The sequence below is a fragment of the Bombina bombina genome, chromosome 9 (genome assembly GCF_027579735.1).
Source record: "Bombina bombina isolate aBomBom1 chromosome 9, aBomBom1.pri, whole genome shotgun sequence".
Taxonomy (NCBI): domain Eukaryota; kingdom Metazoa; phylum Chordata; class Amphibia; order Anura; family Bombinatoridae; genus Bombina; species Bombina bombina.
In genome coordinates this window covers 3,856,330-3,879,741 of record NC_069507.1, presented here as the reverse complement: position 1 = coordinate 3,879,741, position 23,412 = coordinate 3,856,330, and the positions used below count along the sequence as shown (strand labels likewise).

The window sequence follows — 23,412 nt, the reverse complement described above, 5'->3', positions numbered from 1 at the left end:
CTAAGTGCAGGTGTGTGAGTACTGTACCATATAAAGTGTATACAGTGATCTGAGACTGAGGAGCTAAGTGCAGGTGTGTGAGTACTGTGCCATATAAAGTGTATACAGTGATCTGAGGCTGAGGAGCTAAGTGCAGGTGTGTGAGTACTGTACCATATAAAGTGTATACAGTGATCTGAGGCTGAGGAGCTAAGTGCAGGTGTGTGAGTACTGTACCATATAAAGTGTATACAGTGATCTGAGGCTGAGGAGCTAAGTGCAGGTGTGTGAGTACTGTACCATATAAAGTGTATACAGTGAGGCTGAGGAGCTAAGTGCAGGTGTGTGAGTACTGTACCATATAAAGTGTATACAGTGATCTGAGGCTGAGGAGCTAAGTGCAGGTGTGTGAGTACTGTACCATATAAAGTGTATACAGTGATCTGAGACTGAGGAGCTAAGTGCAGGTGTGTGAGTACTGTACCATATAAAGTGTTAGTGAGTGCAGGTGTGTGGTACTGAGGCCAAAGTGATACAGTGATGAGGCTGCAGGAAGCTAATTGCAGGTGTGTGAGTACTGTACCATATAAAGTGTATACAGTGATGTGAGACTGAGAGCTAAGTGCAGGTGTGTGAGTACTGTACCATATAAAGTGTATACGTGATGTGAGACTGAGGAGCTGAAGTGCAGTTGTGTGAGTACTGTACCATATAAAGTGTATACAGTGATGTGAGATGAGGAACTAAGTGCAGGTGTGTGAGTACTGTACCATATAAAGTGTATACAGTGATGTGAGACTGAGGAGCTAAGTGCAGGTGTGTGAGTACTGTACCATATAAAGTGTATACAGTGATCTGAGGCTGAGGAGCTAAGTGCAGGTGTGTGAGTACTGTACCATATAAAGTGTATACAGTGATCTGAGACTGAGGAGCTAAGTGCAGGTGTGTGAGTACTGTGCCATATAAAGTGTATACAGTGATCTGAGGCTGAGGAGCTAAGTGCAGGTGTGTGAGTACTGTACCATATAAAGTGTATACAGTGATCTGAGGCTGAGGAGCTAAGTGCAGGTGTGTGAGTACTGTACCATATAAAGTGTATACAGTGATCTGAGGCTGAGGAGCTAAGTGCAGGTGTGTGAGTACTGTACCATATAAAGTGTATACAGTGAGGCTGAGGAGCTAAGTGCAGGTGTGTGAGTACTGTACCATATAAAGTGTATACAGTGATCTGAGGCTGAGGAGCTAAGTGCAGGTGTGTGAGTACTGTACCATATAAAGTGTATACAGTGATCTGAGACTGAGGAGCTAAGTGCAGGTGTGTGAGTACTGTACCATATAAAGTGTATACAGTGATCTGAGGCTGAGGAGCTAAGTGCAGGTGTGTGAGTACTGTACCATATAAAGTGTATACAGTGATCTGAGACTGAGGAGCTAAGTGCAGGTGTGTGAGTACTGTGCCATATAAAGTGTATACAGTGATCTGAGACTGAGGAGCTAAGTGCAGGTGTGTGAGTACTGTACCATATAAAGTGTATACAGTGATCTGAGACTGAGGAGCTAAGTGCAGTTGTGTGAGTACTGTACCATATAAACTGTATACAGTGATCTGAGACTGAGGAGCTAAGTGCAGGTGTGTGAGTACTGTACCATATAAAGTGTATACAGTGATCTGAGACTGAGGAGCTAAGTGCAGGTGTGTGAGTACTGTACCATATAAACTGTATACAGTGATCTGAGACTGAGGAGCTAAGTGCAGGTGTGTGAGTACTGTACCATATAAAGTGTATACAGTGATGTGAGACTGAGGAACTAAGTGCAGGTGTGTGAGTACTGTACCATATAAAGTGTATACAGTGATCTGAGACTGAGGAGCTAAGTGCAGGTGTGTGAGTACTGTACCATATAAAGTGTATACAGTGATCTGAGACTGAGGAGCTAAGTGCAGGTGTGTGAGTACTGTGCCATATAAAGTGTATACAGTGATCTGAGACTGAGGAGCTAAGTGCAGGTGTGTGAGTACTGTACCATATAAAGTGTATACAGTGATCTGAGACTGAGAAGTCACCAACACATGGATGATATACATATGTAGAAAACCAACGTATAGATATGTATACACGTATAGATGATACGTATATATGTAGTAGGAAACCAACACATAGAATATATGTATATGTAGAAAACCAACTCGTTGAAGATATACAAATGTTGAAAACCAATGTATATATATGTATACACGTATAGATGATACGTATATATGTAGTAGAAAACCAATGTATATATATTTATACACGTATAGATGATACGTATATATGTAGGAATCCCACACGTAGATTTTATACAAATGTTGAAAACCAATGTATATATATGTATACACGTATAGATGATACGTATATATGTAGTAGAAAACCAATGTATATATATTTATACACGTATAGATGATACGTATATATGTAGTAGAAAACCAATGTATATATATTTATACACGTATAGATGATACGTATATATGTAGTAGAAAACCAATGTATATATATGTATACACGTATAGATGATACGTATATATGTAGGAATCCCACACGTAGATTTTATACAAATGTAGAAAAAAAACAAAATGTTAGTAAACAGAACAGGAATTTTAAGTGCATTGGTTCCTGGGACTTGTTGGTTTCATACACGGGGATATGTGACACATATGGTACTTCTCACAGTGCTTATTTTCGTTTTGTGAAGCGCAATTACTTATTTTACCTTTGTATTTTTGTAGGAAGGTGGTGTCAGAGGATTTTACAGAGGACTTGTGCCCACAATTATAGGGATGGCACCCTATGCAGGTACCCATCTTATACCAGATTATAGTGCAAAGCATTTTGTGTATTTATTGTACAGCTGTATATCACTGCAAGAAAATAAAAGTATTCATAACAAGAACACAATGACTGTACAACTTCTAGAATAATTTACCAATGGCGGTTGGGCTCTTAGGGGTAAGGCACAAATGTTAGAGAAGAATACCTAGAATAGGCAGAACTCAGGATACATCTGGTACTTCAGGTTGTGCTGTCCACAAAAAGCCAAAGATAAAAATGTGCCGATATTAAAATAACCCGACCTATCAGGTGATAACATGCGGAGAAAGCGTTTAGCAGCCGTAACACATCTAAAATCCTCTACATTTTTTTTCCCCAAATTTATTTTATTAATCCAACAGGGTATGGAAATATACAAGATGGAAAGTGAATAGCCACGCAGGGCATCAAAACGCAAAACCCCCCAAACCATTGAATAAATCTTAACAGAGTTTTGGTCCCACATGATAAACAGCCTAACAAATAAACAGCCACCCAAGGCCACATAGAATAACATCGGTGTCATTGCATCGCTCTAGGATATTCTCTTTTACCAGAGATAAACAAGCACTAAAGTATACACCGTTGGAGTTTTTCAGATTTTATAACTAAAAAAGAGGAAAAAACAAACACATTAGTGGAACCCTCCCCTTCTTTTTCTACCTTTATAAGGAATATCCGTAAAACTTAGTTACTATCCAGTCAGGGTCACTTGAGTTTCCGAAATCTCAGAAGTAGAACAAGAAAGATATATCGGAATATCAGTGGCACTTTCCCCCTTCCTCTCCCAAGGAATAACTATTTGTTCCTCTTTCTTTCATGTAATTGGCAAGAGTCCATGAGCTAGTGACGTATGGGATATACAATCCTACCAGGAGGGACAAAGTTTCCCAAACCTCAAAATGCCTATAAATACACCCCTCACCACACCCACAATTCAGTTTTACAAACTTTGCCTCCTATGGAGGTGGTGAAGTAAGTTTGTGCTAAGATTTCTACGTTGATATGCGCTTCTCAGCATTGTTGAAGCCAGATTCCTCTCAGAGTACAGCGAATGTCAGAGGGACGTGAAGGGAGTATCACTTATTTGAATTCGATGATTTCCCTAACGGGGTCTATTTCATAGGTTCTCTGTTATCGGTCGTAGAGATTCATCTCCTACCTCCCTTTTCAGATCGACGATATACTCTCAATTTACTATTACCTCTACTGATAACTGTTTTAGTACTGGTTTGGCTATCTGCTATATGTGGATGGGTGTCTTTTGGTAAGTATGTTTTCATTACTTAAGACACCTCAGCTATGGTTTGGCACTTTATGCATTTATATAAAGTTCTAAATATATGTATTGTACTTATATTTCCCATGAGTCAGGTTCATGTATTTCCTTCAGCAGACTGTTAGTTTCATATTTGGGGAATTTAAACATTTTAAAAAATGTATTTCTTACCTGGGGTTTAGTCTTTTTTCAATTGACTACTTCTTGCTATTGCGGGTATTAGGCCTGCGGGTACGTCAAATGCTAAACTTTATTGCGTCATTCTTGTCGCAAAAATATTTCTCCAACATAGGTGTGTCCGGTCCACGGCGTCATCCTTACTTGTGGGATATTCTCTTCCCCAACAGGAAATGGCAAAGAGCCCAGCAAAGCTGGTCACATGATCCCTCCTAGGCTCCGCCTACCCCAGTCATTCTCTTTGCCGTTGCACAGGCAACATCTCCACGGAGATGGTTAAGAGTTTTTTGGTGTTTAAATGTAGTAGTTTTTATCCTTCAATCAAGTGTTTGTTATTTTAAAATAGTGCTGGTATGTACTATTTACTCTGAAACAGAAAAGAGAAGAAGATTTCTGTTTGTGAGAGGAAGATGATTTTAGCAAACGTTACTAAAATCGATTGCTGTTTCCACACAGGACTGTTGAGATGAAGTAACTTCAGTTGGGGGAAACAGTTGGCAGACTTTTCTGCTTGAGGTATGACTGGCCACATTTCTAACAAGACTATGTAATGCTGGAAGGCTGTCATTTCCCCTATGGGGACCGGTAAGCCATTTTCTTAGATTAAGTAAAAGAATAAAGGGCTTCATAAGGGCTTAAAAAACTGGTAGACATTTTTCTGGGCTAAAACGATTAGTTTGCTAAGCATATTTTGCAGATTATAACTCTTAATAGTTATTATAATCTTGGGGATTGTTTTAAAAAAACGGCAGGCACTGTATTGGACACCTTTTTCACTGGGGGCCTTTTCTAGTCATAGGCAGAGCCTCATTTTCGCGCCACTAATGCGCAGTTGTTTTTGGAGAAGCAAGGCATGCAGATGCATGTGTGAGGAGCTAAGAACCACTGAAAAAGCTTATAGAAGGCGTCATTTGGTATCGTATTCCCCTCTGGGCTTGGTTGGGTCTCAGCAAAGCAGATACCTGGGACTGTATAGGGGTTAAATGTAAAAACGGCTCCGGTTCCGTTATTTTAAGGGTTAAAGCTTTCAAATTTGGTGTGCAATACTTTTAAGGCTTTAAGACACTGTGGTGAAATTTTGGTGAATTTTGAACAATTCCTTCATATTTTTTCACATATTCAGTAATAAAGTGTGTTCAGTTTAAAATTTAAAGTGACAGTAACTGTTTTATTTTAAAACTTTTTTGTGCTTTGTTGACAAGTTTAAGCCTGTTTAACATGTCTGAACCATCAGATAAGCGATGTTCTATATGTATGAAAACCAAGGTTTCTCCCCATTTAAATATATGTGATGATTGTGCCATAGTGTCCAAACAAAGTAGGGACAATGATGCCACAGATAATGATATTGCCCAAGATGATTCCTCAAATGAGGGGAGTAAGCATGATACTGCATCGTCCCCTTCTGTGTCTACACCAGTTTTGCCCACACAAGAGGCCCCTAGTACATCTAGTGCGCCAATACTTATTACCATGCAACAATTAATGGCTGTAATGGATAATTCTATTGCTAACATTTTATCCAAGATGCCTACTTATCAGAGAAAGCGCGATTGCTCTGTTTTAAACACTGAAGAGCAAGAGGACGCTGATGATAACTGTTCTGACATACCCTCACACCAATCTGAAGGGGTCAGGAGGGAGGTTTTGTCTGAGGGAGAAATTTCAGATTCAGGAAAAATTTCTCAACAAGCTGAACCTGATGTTGTAACATTTAAATTTAAATTAGAACATCTCCGGGCACTGCTTAAGGAGGTATTATCTACTCTGGATGATTGTGACAGTTTGGTCATTCCAGAGAAATTATGTAAGATGGACAAGTTCCTAGAGGTTCCGGTGCCCCCCGATGCTTTTCCTATACCCAAGCGGGTGGCGGACATAGTAAATAAGGAGTGGGAAAGGCCCGGCATACCTTTTGTTCCTCCCCCTATGTTTAAAAAATTATTTCCTATAGTCGACCCCAGAAAGGACTTATGGCAGACAGTCCCCAAGGTCGAGGGGGCGGTCTCTACTCTAAACAAACGCACTACTATTCCTATAGAAGATAGTTGTGCTTTCAAAGATCCTATGGATAAAAAATTAGAGGGTTTGCTTAAAAAGATGTTTGTTCAACAAGGTTACCTTCTACAACCAATTTCATGCATTGTTCCTGTCACTACGGCAGCGTGTTTCTGGTTTGAAGAACTAGAAAAGTCGCTCAATAAAGAATCTTCGTATGAGGAGGTTATGGACAGAGTTCAAGCACTTAAATTGGCTAACTCTTTTATTTTAGATGCCGCTTTGCAATTAGCTAGATTAGCGGCGAAAAATTCAGGGTTTGCTATCGTGGCGCGCAGAGCGCTTTGGCTAAAGTCTTGGTCAGCGGATGTGTCTTCCAAGACAAAATTGCTTAACATCCCTTTCAAGGGTAAAACACTGTTTGGTCCTGATTTGAAAGAGATTTTTCAGACATCACCGGGGGAAAGGGCCACGCCCTCCCTCAGGATAGGTCTTTTAAGGCTAAAAATAAGCCTAATTTTCATCCCTTTCGCAGAAACGGACCAGCCTCTAATTCTACATCCTCTAAGCAAGAGGGTAATACTTCACAACCCAAACCAGCCTGGAGACCGATGCAAGGCTGGAACAAGGGTAAGCAGGCCAAGAAGCCTGCCACTGCTACCAAAACAGCATGAAGGGATGGCCCCCGATCCGGGACCGGATCTGGTGGGGGGCAGACTTTCTCTCTTTGCTCAGGCTTGGGCAAGAGATGTTCAGGATCCTTGGGCACTAGAAATAGTTTCTCAGGGTTATCTCCTGGAATTCAAGGAACTACCCCCAAGGGGAAGGTTCCACAGGTCTCAATTATCTTCATACCAAATAAAAAGACAGGCATTCTTACATTGTGTAGAAGACCTGTTAAAGATGGGAGTAATTCATCCAGTTCCAATAGGAGAACAAGGGATGGGGTTTTACTCCAACCTGTTCATAGTTCCCAAAAAAGAGGGAACATTCAGACCAATTTTAGATCTCAAGATCCTAAACAAATTTCTCAGGGTTCCATCGTTCAAAATGGAAACCATTCGAACGATCCTTCCCACCATCCAGGAAGGTCAATTTATGACCACGGTGGATTTAAAGGATGCGTACCTACATATTCCTATCCACAAGGAACATCATCAGTTCCTAAGGTTCGCTTTTCTGGACAAGCATTACCAGTTTGTGGCACTTCCATTCGGATTAGCCACTGCTCCGAGAATTTTCACAAAGGTACTAGGGTCCCTTCTAGCGGTTCTAAGACCAAGGGGCATTGCAGTAGTACCTTACTTGGACGACATCCTGATTCAAGCGTCGTCTCTGTCAAAAGCAAAGGCTCATACGGACATCGTCCTAGCCTTTCTCAGATCTCACGGATGGAAAGTGAACAAAGAAAAAAGTTCTCTGTCCCCGTCAACAAGAGTTCCCTTCTTGGGAACAATAATAGATTCCTTAGAAATGAGGATTTTTCTGACAGAGGTCAGAAAATCAAAAATTCTAAGCTCTTGTCAAGTACTTCATTCTGTTCTTCGTCCTTCCATAGCGCAGTGCATGGAAGTAATAGGATTGATGGTTGCAGCAATGGACATAGTTCCTTTTGCACGAATTCATCTAAGACCATTACAACTGTGCATGCTCAGACAGTGGAATGGGGATTATACAGACTTGTCTCCGACGATTCAAGTAGATCAAAAGACCAGAGATTCACTCTGTTGGTGGCTGATCCTGGACAATCTGTCACAGGGAATGAGCTTCCGCAGACCAGAGTGGGTCATTGTCTCGACCGACGCCAGTCTGGTGGGCTGGGGCGCGGTCTGGTAACCCCTGAAAGCTCAGGGTCTTTGGTCTCGGGAAGAATCTCTTCTCCCGATAAACATTCTGGAACTGAGAGCGATATTCAATGCTCTCAAAGCTTGGCCTCAACTAGCAAAGGCCAAATTCATAAGGTTTCAATCAGACAACATGACGACTGTTGCATATATCAACCATCAGGGGGGAACAAGGAGTTCCCTGGCGATGGAGGAAGTGACCAAGATAATTCAATGGGCGGAGGATCACTCCTGCCACTTGTCTGCAATCCACATCCCAGGAGTGGAAAATTGGGAAGCGGATTTTCTGAGTCGTCAGACATTCCATCCGGGGGAGTGGGAACTCCATCCGGAAATCTTTGCCCAAATAACTCAATTATGGGGCATTCCAGACTTGGATCTGATGGCCTCTCGTCAGAACTTCAAGGTTCCTTGCTACGGGTCCAGATCCAGGGATCCCAAGGCGACTCTAGTAGATGCACTAGTAGCACCTTGGACCTTCAACCTAGCTTATGTATTCCCACCGTTTCCTCTCATTCCCAGGCTGGTAGCCAGGATCAATCAGGAGAGGGCTTCGGTGATCTTGATAGCTCCTGCGTGGCCACGCAGGACTTGGTATGCAGACCTGGTGAATATGTCATCGGCTCCACCATGGAAGCTACCTTTGAGACAGGACCTTCTTGTTCAAGGTCCATTCGAACATCCGAATCTGGTTTCCCTCCAACTGACGGCTTGGAGATTGAACGCTTGATTTTATCAAAGCGTGGGTTTTCAGATTCTGTAATAGATACTCTGATTCAGGCTAGAAAGCCTGTAACTAGAAAAAATTACCATAAAATATGGAAAAAATATATCTGTTGGTGTGAATCTAAAGGATTCCCATGGAACAAGATAAAAATTCCTAAGATTTTATCCTTTCTACAAGAAGGTTTGGAGAAAGGATTATCTGCAAGTTCTCTGAAGGGACAGATCTCTGCTTTATCTGTTTTACTTCACAAAAGGCTGGCAGCTGTGCCAGACGTTCAAGCGTTTGTTCAGGCTCTGGTTAGAATCAAGCCTGTTTACAGACCTTTGACTCCTCCCTGGAGTCTAAATCTAGTTCTTTCAGTTCTTCAAGGGGTTCCGTTTGAACCCTTACATTCCGTAGATATTAAGTTATTATCTTGGAAAGTTTTGTTTTTGGTTGCAATTTCTTCTGCTAGAAGAGTTTCAGAGTTATCTGCTCTGCAGTGTTCTCCGCCCTATCTGGTGTTCCATGCAGATAAGGTGGTTTTGCGTACTAAGCCTGGTTTTCTTCCGAAAGTTGTTTCCAACAAAAATATTAACCAGGAGATAGTTGTACCTTCTTTGTGTCCGAATCCAGTTTCAAAGAAGGAACGTTTGTTACACAATTTGGACGTAGTCCGTGCTCTAAAATTCTATTTAGAGGCTACTAAAGATTTCAGACAAACATCTTCTTTGTTTGTTGTTTATTCTGGTAAAAGGAGAGGTCAAAAAGCAACTTCTACCTCTCTTTCTTTTTGGCTTAAAAGCATTATCCGATCGGCTTATGAGACTGCCGGACGGCAGCCTCCTGAAAGAATCACAGCTCACTCCACTAGGGCTGTGGCTTCCACATGGGCCTTCAAGAACGAGGCTTCTGTTGACCAGATATGTAAGGCAGCGACTTGGTCTTCACTGCACACTTTTGCCAAATTTTACAAATTTGATACTTTTGCTTCTTCGGAGGCTATTTTTGGGAGAAAGGTTTTGCAAGCCGTGGTGCCTTCCATTTAGGTGACCTGATTTGCTCCCTCCCTTCATCCGTGTCCTAAAGCTTTGGTATTGGTTCCCACAAGTAAGGATGACGCCGTGGACCGGACACACCTATGTTGGAGAAAACAGAATTTATGCTTACCTGATAAATTACTTTCTCCAACGGTGTGTCCGGTCCACGGCCCGCCCTGGTTTTTTTAATCAGGTCTGATGAATTATTTTCTCTAACTACAGTCACCACGGTATCATATGGTTTCTCCTATGCATATTTCCTCCTGTACGTCGGTCGAATCACTGGGGTAGGCGGAGCCTAGGAGGGATCATGTGACCAGCTTTGCTGGGCTCTTTGCCATTTCCTGTTGGGGAAGAGAATATCCCACAAGTAAGGATGACGCCGTGGACCGGACACACCGTTGGAGAAAGTAATTTATCAGGTAAGCATAAATTCTGTTTTTTGGCGCGAAAAAACAAGTTTATGACGCAACTTCATTTCCGGCGTCATACGTGATGCCGAGACCTTTCACACGGCGGCATCATTAGTGACGCGAGTGTGTCATTTCCGGTTATTTTTGGCGCCAAAAAAGTTTACGTTATGTTGTGCGTCATACTTGGCGCCAATTTTTTTTCATTATTTCAATACCCCATTGATGTTTGCCTCTTGCTTTTTTCTCTATCAGAGGCCTATGCTTTTGCATTTTTTCCCATTCCTGAAACTGTCATATAAGGAAATAGATAATTTTGCTTTATATGTTGTTTTTTCTCTTACATTGAGCAAGATGTCCCAATCTGATCCTGTCTCTGAAGTTTCTGCTGGAACATTGCTGCCTGACATTGGTTCTACCAAAGCTAAGTGCATTTGTTGTAAAAGTGTAGAAATTATTCCACCAAATGTCATTTGTAATAATTGTCATGATAAACTTTTACATACAGATAGTGTTTCCATCAGTAATAGTACATTGCCAGTTGCAGTTCCTTCAACTTCTAATGTACATGATATACCTGTAAATTTTAAAGAATTTGTTTCTGATTCTATTCTGAAGGCTTTGTCTGCATTTCCACCTTCTAATAAACATAAAAGGTCTTTTAAAACTTCTCATTTAGCTGATGAAATTTCAAATGACCAGCTACATAATAATTTATCCTCTTCTGATGAGGATCTATCTGATTCAGAAGATCCTTCCTCAGACATTGACAAATCTACTTATTTATTTAAAATAGAGTATATGCGTTCTTTATTAAAAGAAGTGTTAATTACTTTGGATATTGAGGTAACCAGTCCTATTGACGTTCAGTCTAATAAACGTTTAAATGCTGTTTTTAAACCTCCTGTGGTTTCCCCAGGGGTTTTCCCTATTCCTGAGGCTATTTCTGATATGATTTCTAGGGAATGGAATAAGCCAGGTACTTCTTTTATTCCTTCTTCAAGGTTTAAAAAATTGTATCCTTTACCAGCAAAATCTATAGAGTTTTGGGAAAAAATCCCCAAAGTTGATGGGGCTATTTCTACTCTTGCTAAACGTACCACTATTCCTATGGAAGATAGTACTTCCTTTAAGGATCCTTTAGATAGGAAGCTTGAATCTTATCTAAGTAAGGCCTATTTATATTCAGGTCATCTTCTCAGACCTGCTATTTCTTTGGCTGATGTTGCGGCTGTCTCAACTTTTTGGTTGGAGAATTTAGCGCAACGAGAATTGGATCCTGACATATTACTCGCTTACTGCAACATGCTAATCATTTTATTTGTGATGCCATTTTTGATATTATCAAAATTGATGTTAGATCCATGTCTTTAGCTGTATTAGCTAGAAGAGCTTTGTGGCTTAAATCTTGGAATGCTGATATGGCATCAAAATCTAGATTACTATCTCTTTCTTTCCAAGGTAATAATTTATTTGGTTCTCAGTTGGATTCTATTATTTCAACTATCACTGGAGGAAAAGGAGTTTTTCAGCCTCAGGATAAAAAACCTAAGGGCAAATCTAAGGCTTCAAAACGTTTTCGTTCCTTTCGTCAGAATAAGGAACAAAAACTCAATCCTCCTCCCAAGGAATCTGCTTCCAATTGGAAGCCTTCCTCAAATTGGAATAAATCCAAGCCATTTAGGAAACCAAAGTCTGCCCCTAAGTCCGCATGAAGGTGCGGCCCTCATTCCAGCTCAGCTGGTAGGGGGCAGATTAAGGTTTTTCAAGGATTTTTGGATAAAATCTGTCCAAAATCATTGGATTCAGAGCATTGTCTCTCAAGGGTATCGAATAGGATTCAAAGTAAGACCTCCTGTGAGAAGATTTTTTCTCTCACGCATCCCTGTAAATCCAGTAAAAGCTCAGGCTTTTCTGAAGTGTGTTTCAGACCTGGAGTCTTCAGGGGTAATCATGCCAGTTTCTCCTCAGGAACAAGTTTGGGGTTTTATTCAAACCTATTCATTGTACCAAAGAAAGAAAATGTATTCAGACCAGTTCTGGATCTGAAAATTTTGAATCGTTATGTAAGAGTACCAACTTTCAAGATGGTGACTATAAGGACTATTCTGCCTTTTGTTCAGCAAGTAGATTATATGTCCACAATAGACTTGCAGGATGCATACCTTCATATTCCGATTTATCCAGAACACTATCAGTTTCTGAGATTCTCTTTTTTAGACAAGCATTACAAATGTGTTGCTCTTCCATTTGGCCTGGCAACAGCTCCAAGGATCTTTTCAAAGGTTCTGGGTGCCCTATTATCTGTAATCAGAGAACAGGGTATTGCGGTGTTTCCTTATTTGGACGATATCTTGGTACTAGCTCAGTCTTTACATACTGCAGAATCTCACACAAATCAACTAGTGTTGTTTCTTCGGAAACATGGTTGGAGGATCAATTTACCAAAAAGTTTCTTGATTCCTCAGACAAGGGTCACCTTTTTAGGCTTCCAGATAGAGACAGAGTCATGGACACTGAATCTAACAGACAAGAGACGTTTAAAATTGGTCACAGCATGCCGGCACCTTCAGTCTGTCATTCCCTTCAGTGGCTATGTGCATGGAAGTTTTAGGTCTCATGACTGCAGCATCGGACGCGATCCCTTTTGCTCGTTTTCACATGAGACCTCTACAGCTTTGTATGCTGAATCAATGGTGCAGGGATTATAGAAAGATATCACAATTAATATCCTTGAATCCCAATGTACGACACTCTCTGACATGGTGGATAGATCACCATCGTTTGGTTCAAGGGGCTTCTTTTGTTCGGCCAACCTGGACTGTGATCTGAACAGATGCAAGTCTTTCAGGTTGGGGAGCTGTTTGGGGATCTCTGACAGCACAAGGGGTTTGGAAATCTCAAGAGGCGAGAGTACCAATAAATATTTTAGAACTATGTGCAATTCTCAGGGCTCTTCAGTTTTGGCCTCTGCTAAAGAGAGAACCGTTCATTTGTTTTCAGACAGACAATATCACAACTGTGGCTTATGTCAATCATCAGGGTGGGACTCACAGTCCCCAAGCTATGAAAGAAGTATCTTTGATACTTGCTTGGGCGGAATCCAGCTCCTGTCTAATCTCTGCGGTGCATATCCCAGATGTAGACAATTGGGAGGCGGATTATCTCAGCCGCCAGACTTTACACCCAGGGGAGTGGTCTCTCCATCCAGATGTGTTTTCTCAGATTGTTCAGATGTGGGGTCTTCCAGAGATAGATCTCATGGCCTCTCATCTAAACAAGAAACTTCCCAGATACCTGTCCAGGTCCAGGGATGTTCAGGCGGAAGCAGTGGATGCACTGACACTTCCTTGGTGTTTTCATCCTGCTTACATCTTCCCGCCTCTAGTTCTCCTTCCAAAAGTGATCTCCAAAATCATCATGGAACTGTCTTTTGTGTTGCTGGTGGCTCCAGCATGGCCACACAGGTTTTGGTATGTGGATCTGGTTCGGATGTCCAGTTGCCCGCCTTGGCCACTTCCATTACGGCCGGACCTACTATCTCAAGGTCCGTTTTTCCATCAGGATCTCAAATCATTAAATTTGAAGGTATGGAAATTGAACGCTTAGATCTAAGTCATAGAGGTTTCTCTGACTCAGTAATTAATACTATGTTACAAGCTCGTAAATCTGTCTCTAGAAAGATTTATTATAGAGTTTGGAAGACTTACATTTCATGGTGTTCTTCTCATAAATTCTCCTGGCATTCTTTTAGAATTCCTAGAATTTTACAGTTCCTTCAGGATGGTTTGGATAAGAGTTCCTTGAAAGGTCAAATCTCCGCTCTTTCTGTTTTATTTCACAGAAAGATTGCTATACTTCCTGATAGTCACTGTTTTGTACAGTCTTTAGTTTGTATTAAGCCTGTCATTAAATCAATTTCTCCTCCTTCGAGTCTTAATTTGGTTCTGAAGGCTTTACAGGCTCCTCCATTTGAGCCTATGCATTCTTTGGACATTAAACTACTTTCTTGGAAAGTGTTGTTCCTTTTGGCTATCTCTTCTGCTAGAAGAGTTTCTGAGCTATCTGCTCTTTCTTGTGAGTCTCCTTTTCTGATTTTTCATCAGGATAAGGCAGTTTTGCGGACTTCTTTTCAATTTTTACCTAAGGTTGTGAATTCTAACAACATTAGTAGAGAAATTGTTGTCCCTTCCTTTTGTCCTAATCCTAAGAATTCTTTGGAAAGATCCTTACATTCTTTGGATGTGGTAAGAGCTTTGAAATATTATGTGGAAGCTACTAAAGATTTCAGGACGACTTCCAGTCTATTTGTTTTATTTTCTGGTCCTAGGAAAGGTCAGAAGGCTTCTGCTATTTTCTTGGCTTCTTGGTTGAAACTTTTGATTCATCAAGCTTATTTGGAGTCGGGTCAGGCCCCGCCTCAGAGAATTACAGCTCATTCTACTAGATCAGTCTCCACTTCGTGGGCTTTTAAGAATGAAGCTTCAGTTGATCAGATTTGCAAAGTGGCGACTTGGTCCTCTTTGCATACATTTACTAAATTCTACTGTTTTGATGTATTTGCTTCTTCGGAAGCAGTTTTTGGTAGAAAAGTTCTTCAGGCAGCTGTTTCAGTTTGATTCTTCTGCTTTTGATTTAAGTTTTTTTCTTTCAAATGAAATAAACTTATATTTTTGGGTTGTGGATTAATTTTTTTCAGCAGATTATGGCTGTTTTTATTTTTATTTCCCTTCCTCTCTTGTGACTCTTGAGTGGAAGACTCCACATCTTGGGTATTGATATCCCATATGTCACTAGCTCATGGACTCTTGCTAATTACATGAAAGAAAACATAATTTATGTAAGAACTTACCTGATAAATTCATTTCTTTCATATTGGCAAGAGTCCATGAGGCCCACCCTTTTTTATGGTGGTTATGATTTTTTTGTATAAAGCACAATTATTTCCAAATTTTTTTGTTGATGCTTTCTACTCCTTTCTTTATCACCCCACTTCTTGGCTATTCGTTAAACTGAATTGTGGGTGTGGTGAGGGGTGTATTTATAGGCATTTTGAGGTTTGGGAGACTTTGCCCCTCCTGGTAGGATTGTATATCCCATATGTCACTAGCTCATGGACTCTTGCCAATATGAAAGAAATGAATTTATCAGGTAAGTTCTTACATAAATTATGTTTTCTCCCTTCCTTCCTTTATGGGGCGTATTTCAGGTCTTAGAATGTTGTCTCATATTACCTCCTCATACACCTCAGGGGTTTAACCAAACGCCCAAGCTGGGGGGGAAATGTCTCTTAATGCTAAATACTGAAAAGCCTCAGAGCTATGTAGGTAGCGCGTAACATATATTGGGTTGTTAAAGGAAATAAGAGAATAACTTAAAGAGATATCTAACTCTTGCGGGGTTATTAGGTTAAACTGGGTATGTATTGTTTTAATAAAGATGGATAGGGAAGGAGCTTCTCTGCTCTTCCAGTTCTTTAAGATTAAATTACGTCCTATCATCATACAGGTATTAATCAGGTTAACTTCTTGTCTATTTGAGCGTGTATGTAGGAAGATTATATCCTTTAGCTGTATTACAATTTGAGGCTCTAAAGATTTTCTTCCAAAATTGGTTTATTTTTGGACATGACCAAAACCAGTGTATGATATCTGCTTGCAGAAAGTTACATCTGGTACATGATATATTCTCATCTTTTTTCCACTTGGCTAATCTTTGGGGAGTAATTTAAACATTATTTAATAATTTAATGTGCGATTCCTTCCATGTATTGGAGATTGGTGCTTTCTTAATCCATTTAATACTATTTTTAAGCTCCCTAACCTCGAGGTCAGGGTAATAGTTCATCCATTTAGCCTGAAGTGTATCTAAAAAATCTTTACCATATTTAGTTAAACATGTTTTATATAAAGGGGAAGACGAGTGACAGCCCTTTTGATAGAGTCTAATGTAGTCCCCCAGTTCGCCTAAGCCCCCTGAACCTTATATGATTTCTACATTGTCAGATATAAAGTGCCTAATTTGTAGATAAGCAAAAAAAGATTTATTAGAAATATTATATTCTCGGGAGATGGCTTCAAAAGTTTTGATCTGATTGTTGCTGTCTGTGATTTGACATTTTTAATATATTATACAATTTTAAATAATGTATCACAAATATATGTTTTATTGTAATGTCATTTTCTGAATGTGTTCCAATCCAGTGTGACACCAATGTTTATTCTAGGGACTTAAACATCAGTGTAACACAAGTATGAGACAGATAGGAGGTTGGCTACATCGCACTAGTCAGTGGCTAGCTGAAATGCTGTACTAGTGAGGTTGGCTACATCGCACTAGTCAGTGGCTAGCTGATATGCTGTACTAGTGAGATTGGCTTCGTCTTACTAGTTAGTGGCTAGCTGAAATGCTGTACTAGTGAGGTTGGCTACATCGCACTAGTCAGTGGCTAGCTGATATGCTGTACTAGTGAGATTGGCTTCGTCTTACTAGTTAGTGGCTAGCTGAAATGCTGTACTAGTGAGGTTGGCTACATCGCACTAGTCAGTGGCTAGCTGAAATGCTGTACTAGTGAGGTTGGCTACATCGCACTAGTCAGTGGCTAGCTGAAATGCTGTACTAGTGAGGTTGGCTACATCGCACTAGTCAGTGGCTAGCGGATATGATGTACTAGTGAGGTTGGCTACATCGCACTAGTCAGTGGCTAGCTGAAATGCTGTACTAGTGAGGTTGGCTACATCGCACTAGTCAGTGGCTAGCTGAAATGCTGTACTAGTGAGGTTGGCTACATCGCACTAGTCAGTGGCTAGCTGATATGCTGTGCTAGTGAGGTTGGCTTCGTCTTACTAGTTAGTGGCTAGCGGATATGGTGTACTAGTGAGGTTGGCTACATCGCACTAGTCAGTGGCTAGCTAATATGATGTACTAGTGAGGTTGGCTACATCTCACTAGTCAGTGGCTAGCTGATATGATGTACTAGTGAGGTTGGCTACATCTCACTAGTCAGTGGCTAGCTGATATGATGTACTAGTGAGGTTGGCTACATCTCACTAGTCAGTGGCTAGCTGAAATGCTGTACTAGTGAGGTTGGCTACATCGCACTAGTCAGTGGCTAGCTGATATGCTGTACTAGTGAGATTGGCTTCGTCTTACTAGTTAGTGGCTAGCTGAAATGCTGTACTAGTGAGGTTGGCTACATCGCACTAGTCAGTGGCTAGCTGAAATGCTGTACTAGTGAGGTTGGCTACATCGCACTAGTCAGTGGCTAGCTGAAATGCTGTACTAGTGAGGTTGGCTACATCGCACTAGTCAGTGGCTAGCGGATATGATGTACTAGTGAGGTTAGCTACATCGCACTAGTCAGTGGCTAGCTGAAATGCTGTACTAGTGAGGTTGGCTACATCGCACTAGTCAGTGGCTAGCTGAAATGCTGTACTAGTGAGGTTGGCTACATCGCACTAGTCAGTGGCTAGCTGATATGCTGTGCTAGTGAGGTTGGCTTCGTCTTACTAGTTAGTGGCTAGCGGATATGGTGTACTAGTGAGGTTGGCTACATCGCACTAGTCAGTGGCTAGCTAATATGATGTACTAGTGAGGTTGGCTACATCTCACTAGTCAGTGGCTAGCTGATATGATGTACTAGTGAGGTTGGCTACATCTTACTAGTCAGTGGCTAGCTAATATGATGTACTAGTGAGGTTGGCTACATCTTACTAGTCAGTGGCTAGCTAATATGATGTACTAGTGAGGTTGGCTACATCGCACTAGTCAGTGGCTAGCGGATATGATGTACTAGTGAGGTTGCCTACATCTCACTAGTCAGTGGCTAGCTGATATGGTGTACTAGTGAGGTTGGCTACATCACACTACTCAGTGGCTAGCTGATATGGTGTACTAGTGAGGTTGGCTACATCTCACTAGTCAGTGGCTAGCTGATATGGTGTACTAGTGAGGTTGGCTACATCTCACTAGTCAGTGGCTAGCTGATATGCTGTGCTAGTGAGGTTGGCTACATCTCACTAGTCAGTGGCTAGCTGATATGGTGTAATAGTAAGGTTGGCTACATCGCACTAGTCAGTGGCTAGCTGATATGCTGTGCTAGTGAGGTTGGCTACATCTCACTAGTCAGTGGCTAGCTGATATGATGTACTAGTGAGGTTGGCTACATCTCACTAGTCAGTGGCTAGCGGATATGATGTACTAGTGAGGTTGGCTACATCTCACTAGTCAGTGGCTAGCTGATATGATGTACTAGTGAGGTTGGCTACATCTCACTAGTCAGTGGCTAGCTAATATGATGTACTAATGAGGTTGGCTACATCTCACTAGTCAGTGGCTAGCTAATATGATGTACTAATGAGGTTGGCTACATCTCACTAGTCAGTGGCTAGCTAATATGATGTACTAATGAGGTTGGCTACATCGCACTAGTCAGTGGCTAGCTAATATGATGTACTAATGAGGTTGGCTACATCTCACTAGTTAGTGGCTAGCTGATATGCTGTACTAGTGAGGTTGGCTACATCTCACTAGTCAGTGGCTAGCTGAAATGCTGTACTAGTGAGGTTGGCTACATCGCACTAGTCAGTGGCTAGCTGATATGATGTACTAGTGAGGTTGGCTACATCGCACTAGTCAGTGGCTAGCTGATATGATGTACTAGTGAGGTTGGCTACATCGCACTAGTCAGTGGCTAGCTGATATGATGTACTAGTGAGGTTGGCTACATCACACTAGTCAGTGGCTAGCTGATATGATGTACTAGTGAGGTTGGCTACATCTCACTAGTCAGTGGCTAGCTGATATGCTGTACTAGTGAGGTTGGCTACATCTCACTAGTCAGTGGCTAGCTGATATGATGTACTAGTGAGGTTGGCTACATCGCACTAGTCAGTGGCTAGCTGATATGATGTACTAGTGAGGTTGGCTACATCTCACTAGTCATTGGCTAGCTGATATGGTGTACTAGTGAGGTTGGCTTCGTCTTACTAGTTAGTGGCTAGCTGATATGATGTACTAGTGAGGTTGGCTACATCGCACTAGTCAGTGGCTAGCTGATATGATGTACTAGTGAGGTTGGCTACATCTCACTAGTCATTGGCTAGCTGATATGGTGTACTAGTGAGGTTGGCTACATCTCACTAGTCAGTGGCTAGCTAATATGATGTACTAGTGAGGTTGGCTACATCTCACTAGTCAGTGGCTAGCTAATATGGTGTACTAGTGAGGTTGGTTACATCTCACTAGTCAGTGGCTAGCTAATATGATGTACTAGTGAAGTTGGCTACATCTCACTAGTCAGTGGCTAGCTGATATGATGTACTAATGAGGTTGGCTACATCGCACTAGTCAGTGGCTAGCTGATATGCTGTACTAGTGAGGTTGGCTACATCTCACTAGTCAGTGGCTAGCTGATATGGTGTAATAGTAAGGTTGGCTACATCGCACTAGTCAGTGGCTAGCTGATATGATGTACTAGTGAGGTTGGCTACATCTCACTAGTCAGTGGCTAGCTGAAATGCTGTACTAGTGAGGTTGGCTACATCGCACTAGTCAGTGGCTAGCTGAAATGCTGTACTAGTGAGGTTGGCTACATCACACTAGTTAGTGGCTAGCTGATATGATGTACTAGTGAGGTTGGCTACATCGCACTAGTCAGTGGCTAGCTGATATGATGTACTAGTGAGGTTGGCTACATCACACTAGTCAGTGGCTAGCTGATATGATGTACTAGTGAGGTTGGCTACATCACACTAGTCAGTGGCTAGCTGATATGCTGTACTAGTGAGATTGGCTTCATATTACTAGTTAGTGGCTAGCGGATATGGTGTACTAGTGAGGTTGGCTACATCGCACTAGTCAGTGGCTAGCTGATATGCTGTGCTAGTGAGGTTGGCTACATCGCACTAGTCAGTGGCTAGCTGATATGCTGTACTAGTGAGGTTGGCTACATCGCACTAGTCAGTGGCTAGCTGATATGCTGTGCTAGTGAGGTTGGCTACATCTCACTAGTCAGTGGCTAGCTGATATGATGTACTAGTGAGGTTGGCTACATCTCACTAGTCAGTGGCTAGCTAATATGCTGTGCTAGTGAAGTTGGCTACATCTCACTAGTCAGTGGCTAGCTGATATGATGTACTAGTGAGTTTGGCTACATCTCACTAGTCAGTGGCTAGCGGATATGATGTACTAGTGAGGTTGGCTACATCTCACTAGTCAGTGGCTAGCGGATATGATGTACTAGTGAGGTTGGCTACATCTCACTAGTCAGTGGCTAGCGGATATGATGTACTAGTGAGGTTGGCTACATCTCACTAGTCAGTGGCTAGCTGATATGCTGTACTAGTGAGGTTGGCTACATCGCACTAGTCAGTGGCTAGCTGATATGCTGTACTAGTGAGGTTGGCTACATCTCACTAGTCAGTGGCTAGCTGATATGCTGTACTAGTGAGGTTGGCTACATCTCACTAGTCAGTGGCTAGCTGATATGCTGTACTAGTGAGGTTGGCTACATCTCACTAGTCAGTGGCTAGCTGATATGCTGTACTAGTGAGGTTGGCTACATCTCACTAGTCAGTGGCTAGCGGATATGATGTACTAGTGAGGTTGGCTACATCGCACTAGTCAGTGGCTAGCTGATATGATGTACTAGTGAGGTTGGCTACATCTCACTAGTCAGTGGCTAGCGGATATGCTGTACTAGTGAGGTTGGCTACATCTCACTAGTCAGTGGCTAGCTGATATGCTGTACTAGTGAGGTTGGCTACATCGCATTAGTCAGTGGCTAGCTGATATGATGTACTAGTGAGGTTGGCTACATCTCACTAGTCAGTGGCTAGCGGATATGCTGTACTAGTGAGGTTGGCTACATCTCACTAGTCAGTGGCTAGCTGATATGCTGTACTAGTGAGGTTGGCTACATCGCACTAGTCAGTGGCTAGCTGATATGATGTACTAGTGAGGTTGGCTACATCTCACTAGTCAGTGGCTAGCTGATATGGTGTACTAGTGAGGTTGGCTACATCTTGCTGATCAGTGGCTAGCTTATATAATGTACTAGTGAGGTTGGCTACATCTCACTAGTTAGTGGCTAGCTGATATGGTGTACTAGTGAGGTTGGCTACATCTCACTAGTCAGTGGCTAGCTGATATGATGTACTAGTGAGGTTGGCTACATCACACTAGTCAGTGGCTAGCTGATATGATGTACTAGTGAGGTTGGCTACATCTCACTAGTCAGTGGCTAGCTGAAATGCTGTACTAGTGAGGTTGGCTACATCACACTAGTCAGTGGCTAGCTGATATGATGTACTAGTGAGGTTGGCTACATCACACTAGTCAGTGGCTAGCTGATATGATGTACTAGTGAGGTTGGCTACATCTCACTAGTCAGTGGCTAGCTGAAATGCTGTACTAGTGAGGTTGGCTACATCTTACTAGTCAGTGGCTAGCTGATATGATGTACTAGTGAGGTTGGCTACATCATACTAGTCAGTGGCTAGCTGATATGATGTACTAGTGAGGTTGGCTACATCACACTAGTCAGTGGCTAGCTGATATGATGTACTAGTGAGGTTGGCTACATCACACTAGTCAGTGGCTAGCTGATATGCTGTACTAGTGAGATTGGCTTCATCTTACTAGTTAGTGGCTAGCTGATATGGTGTAATAGTAAGGTTGGCTACATCGCACTAGTCAGTGGCTAGCTGATATGCTGTACTAGTGAGGTTGGCTACATCACACTAGTCAGTGGCTAGCTGATATGCTGTGCTAGTGAGGTTGGCTACATCGCACTAGTCAGTGGCTAGCTGATATGCTGTACTAGTGAGGTTGGCTACATCGCACTAGTCAGTGGCTAGCTGATATGCTGTACTAGTGAGGTTGGCTACATCTCACTAGTCAGTGGCTAGCTGATATGATGTACTAGTGAGGTTGGCTACATCTCACTAGTCAGTGGCTAGCTGATATGCTGTACTAGTGAGGTTGGCTACATCTCACTAGTCAGTGGCTAGCTGATATGATGTACTAGTGAGGTTGGCTACATCTCACTAGTCAGTGGCTAGCTGATATGGTGTACTAGTGAGGTTGGCTACATCGCACTAGTCAGTGGCTAGCTGATATGATGTACTAGTGAGGTTGGTTACATCTCACAAGTCAGTGGCTAGCTGATATGCTGTACTAGTGAGGTTGGCTACATCTCACTAGTCAGTGGCTAGCTGATATGCTGTACTAGTGAGATTGGCTACATCTCACTAGTCAGTGGCTAGCTGATATGCTGTACTAGTGAGATTGGCTTCGTCTTACTAGTCAGTGGCTAGCTGAAATGCTGTACTAGTGAGGTTGGCTACATCGCACTAGTCAGTGGCTAGCTGATATGCTGTACTAGTGAGATTGGCTTCGTCTTACTAGTTAGTGGCTAGCTGAAATGCTGTACTAGTGAGATTGGCTTCGTCTTACTAGTTAGTGGCTAGCTGAAATGCTGTACTAGTGAGGTTGGCTACATCACACTAGTCAGTGGCTAGCTGATAAGCTGTACTAGTGAGGTTGGCTTCGTCTTACTAGTCAGTGGCTAGCTGAAATGCTGTACTAGTGAGGTTGGCTTCGTCTTACTAGTTAGTGGCTAGCTGAAATGCTGTACTAGTGAGGTTGGCTTCGTCTTACTAGTTAGTGGCTAGCTGAAATGCTGTACTAGTGAGATTGGCTTCGTCTTACTAGTTAGTGGCTAGCTGAAATGCTGTACTAGTGAGGTTGGCTACATCTTACTACTCAGTGGCTAGCTGATATGCTGTGCTAGTGAGGTTGGCTTCGTCTTACTAGTCAGTGGCTAGCTGATATGCTGTCCTAGTGAGATTGGCTTCATCTTACTAGTTAGTGGCTAGCTGATATGCTGTCCTAGTGAGATTGGCTTCATCTTACTAGTTAGTGGCTAGCTGATATGGTGTAATAGTAAGGTTGGCTACATCGCACTAGTCAGTGGCTAGCTGATATGCTGTACTAGTGAGGTTGGCTACATCGCACTAGTCAGTGGCTAGCTGATATGCTGTACTAGTGAGGTTGGCTACATCTTACTACTCAGTGGCTAGCTGATATGCTGTGCTAGTGAGGTTGGCTTCGTCTTACTAGTCAGTGGCTAG

The 23,412-nt window shown here is 42.1% G+C and overlaps 1 protein-coding gene across 1 annotated transcript in view; it reads left to right on the top strand.

Annotated features, from left to right (window-relative positions):
* The window catches only part of SLC25A16 (solute carrier family 25 member 16), a gene marked incomplete in the record, with an annotated part of 246,804 nt that overhangs the window by 176,854 nt on the left and 46,538 nt on the right, over positions 1–23,412 (top strand). Inside the window, 1 exon segment of the mRNA XM_053691840.1 lies at positions 2,744–2,810. Coding sequence (XP_053547815.1) covers positions 2,744–2,810 — 67 coding nt within the window.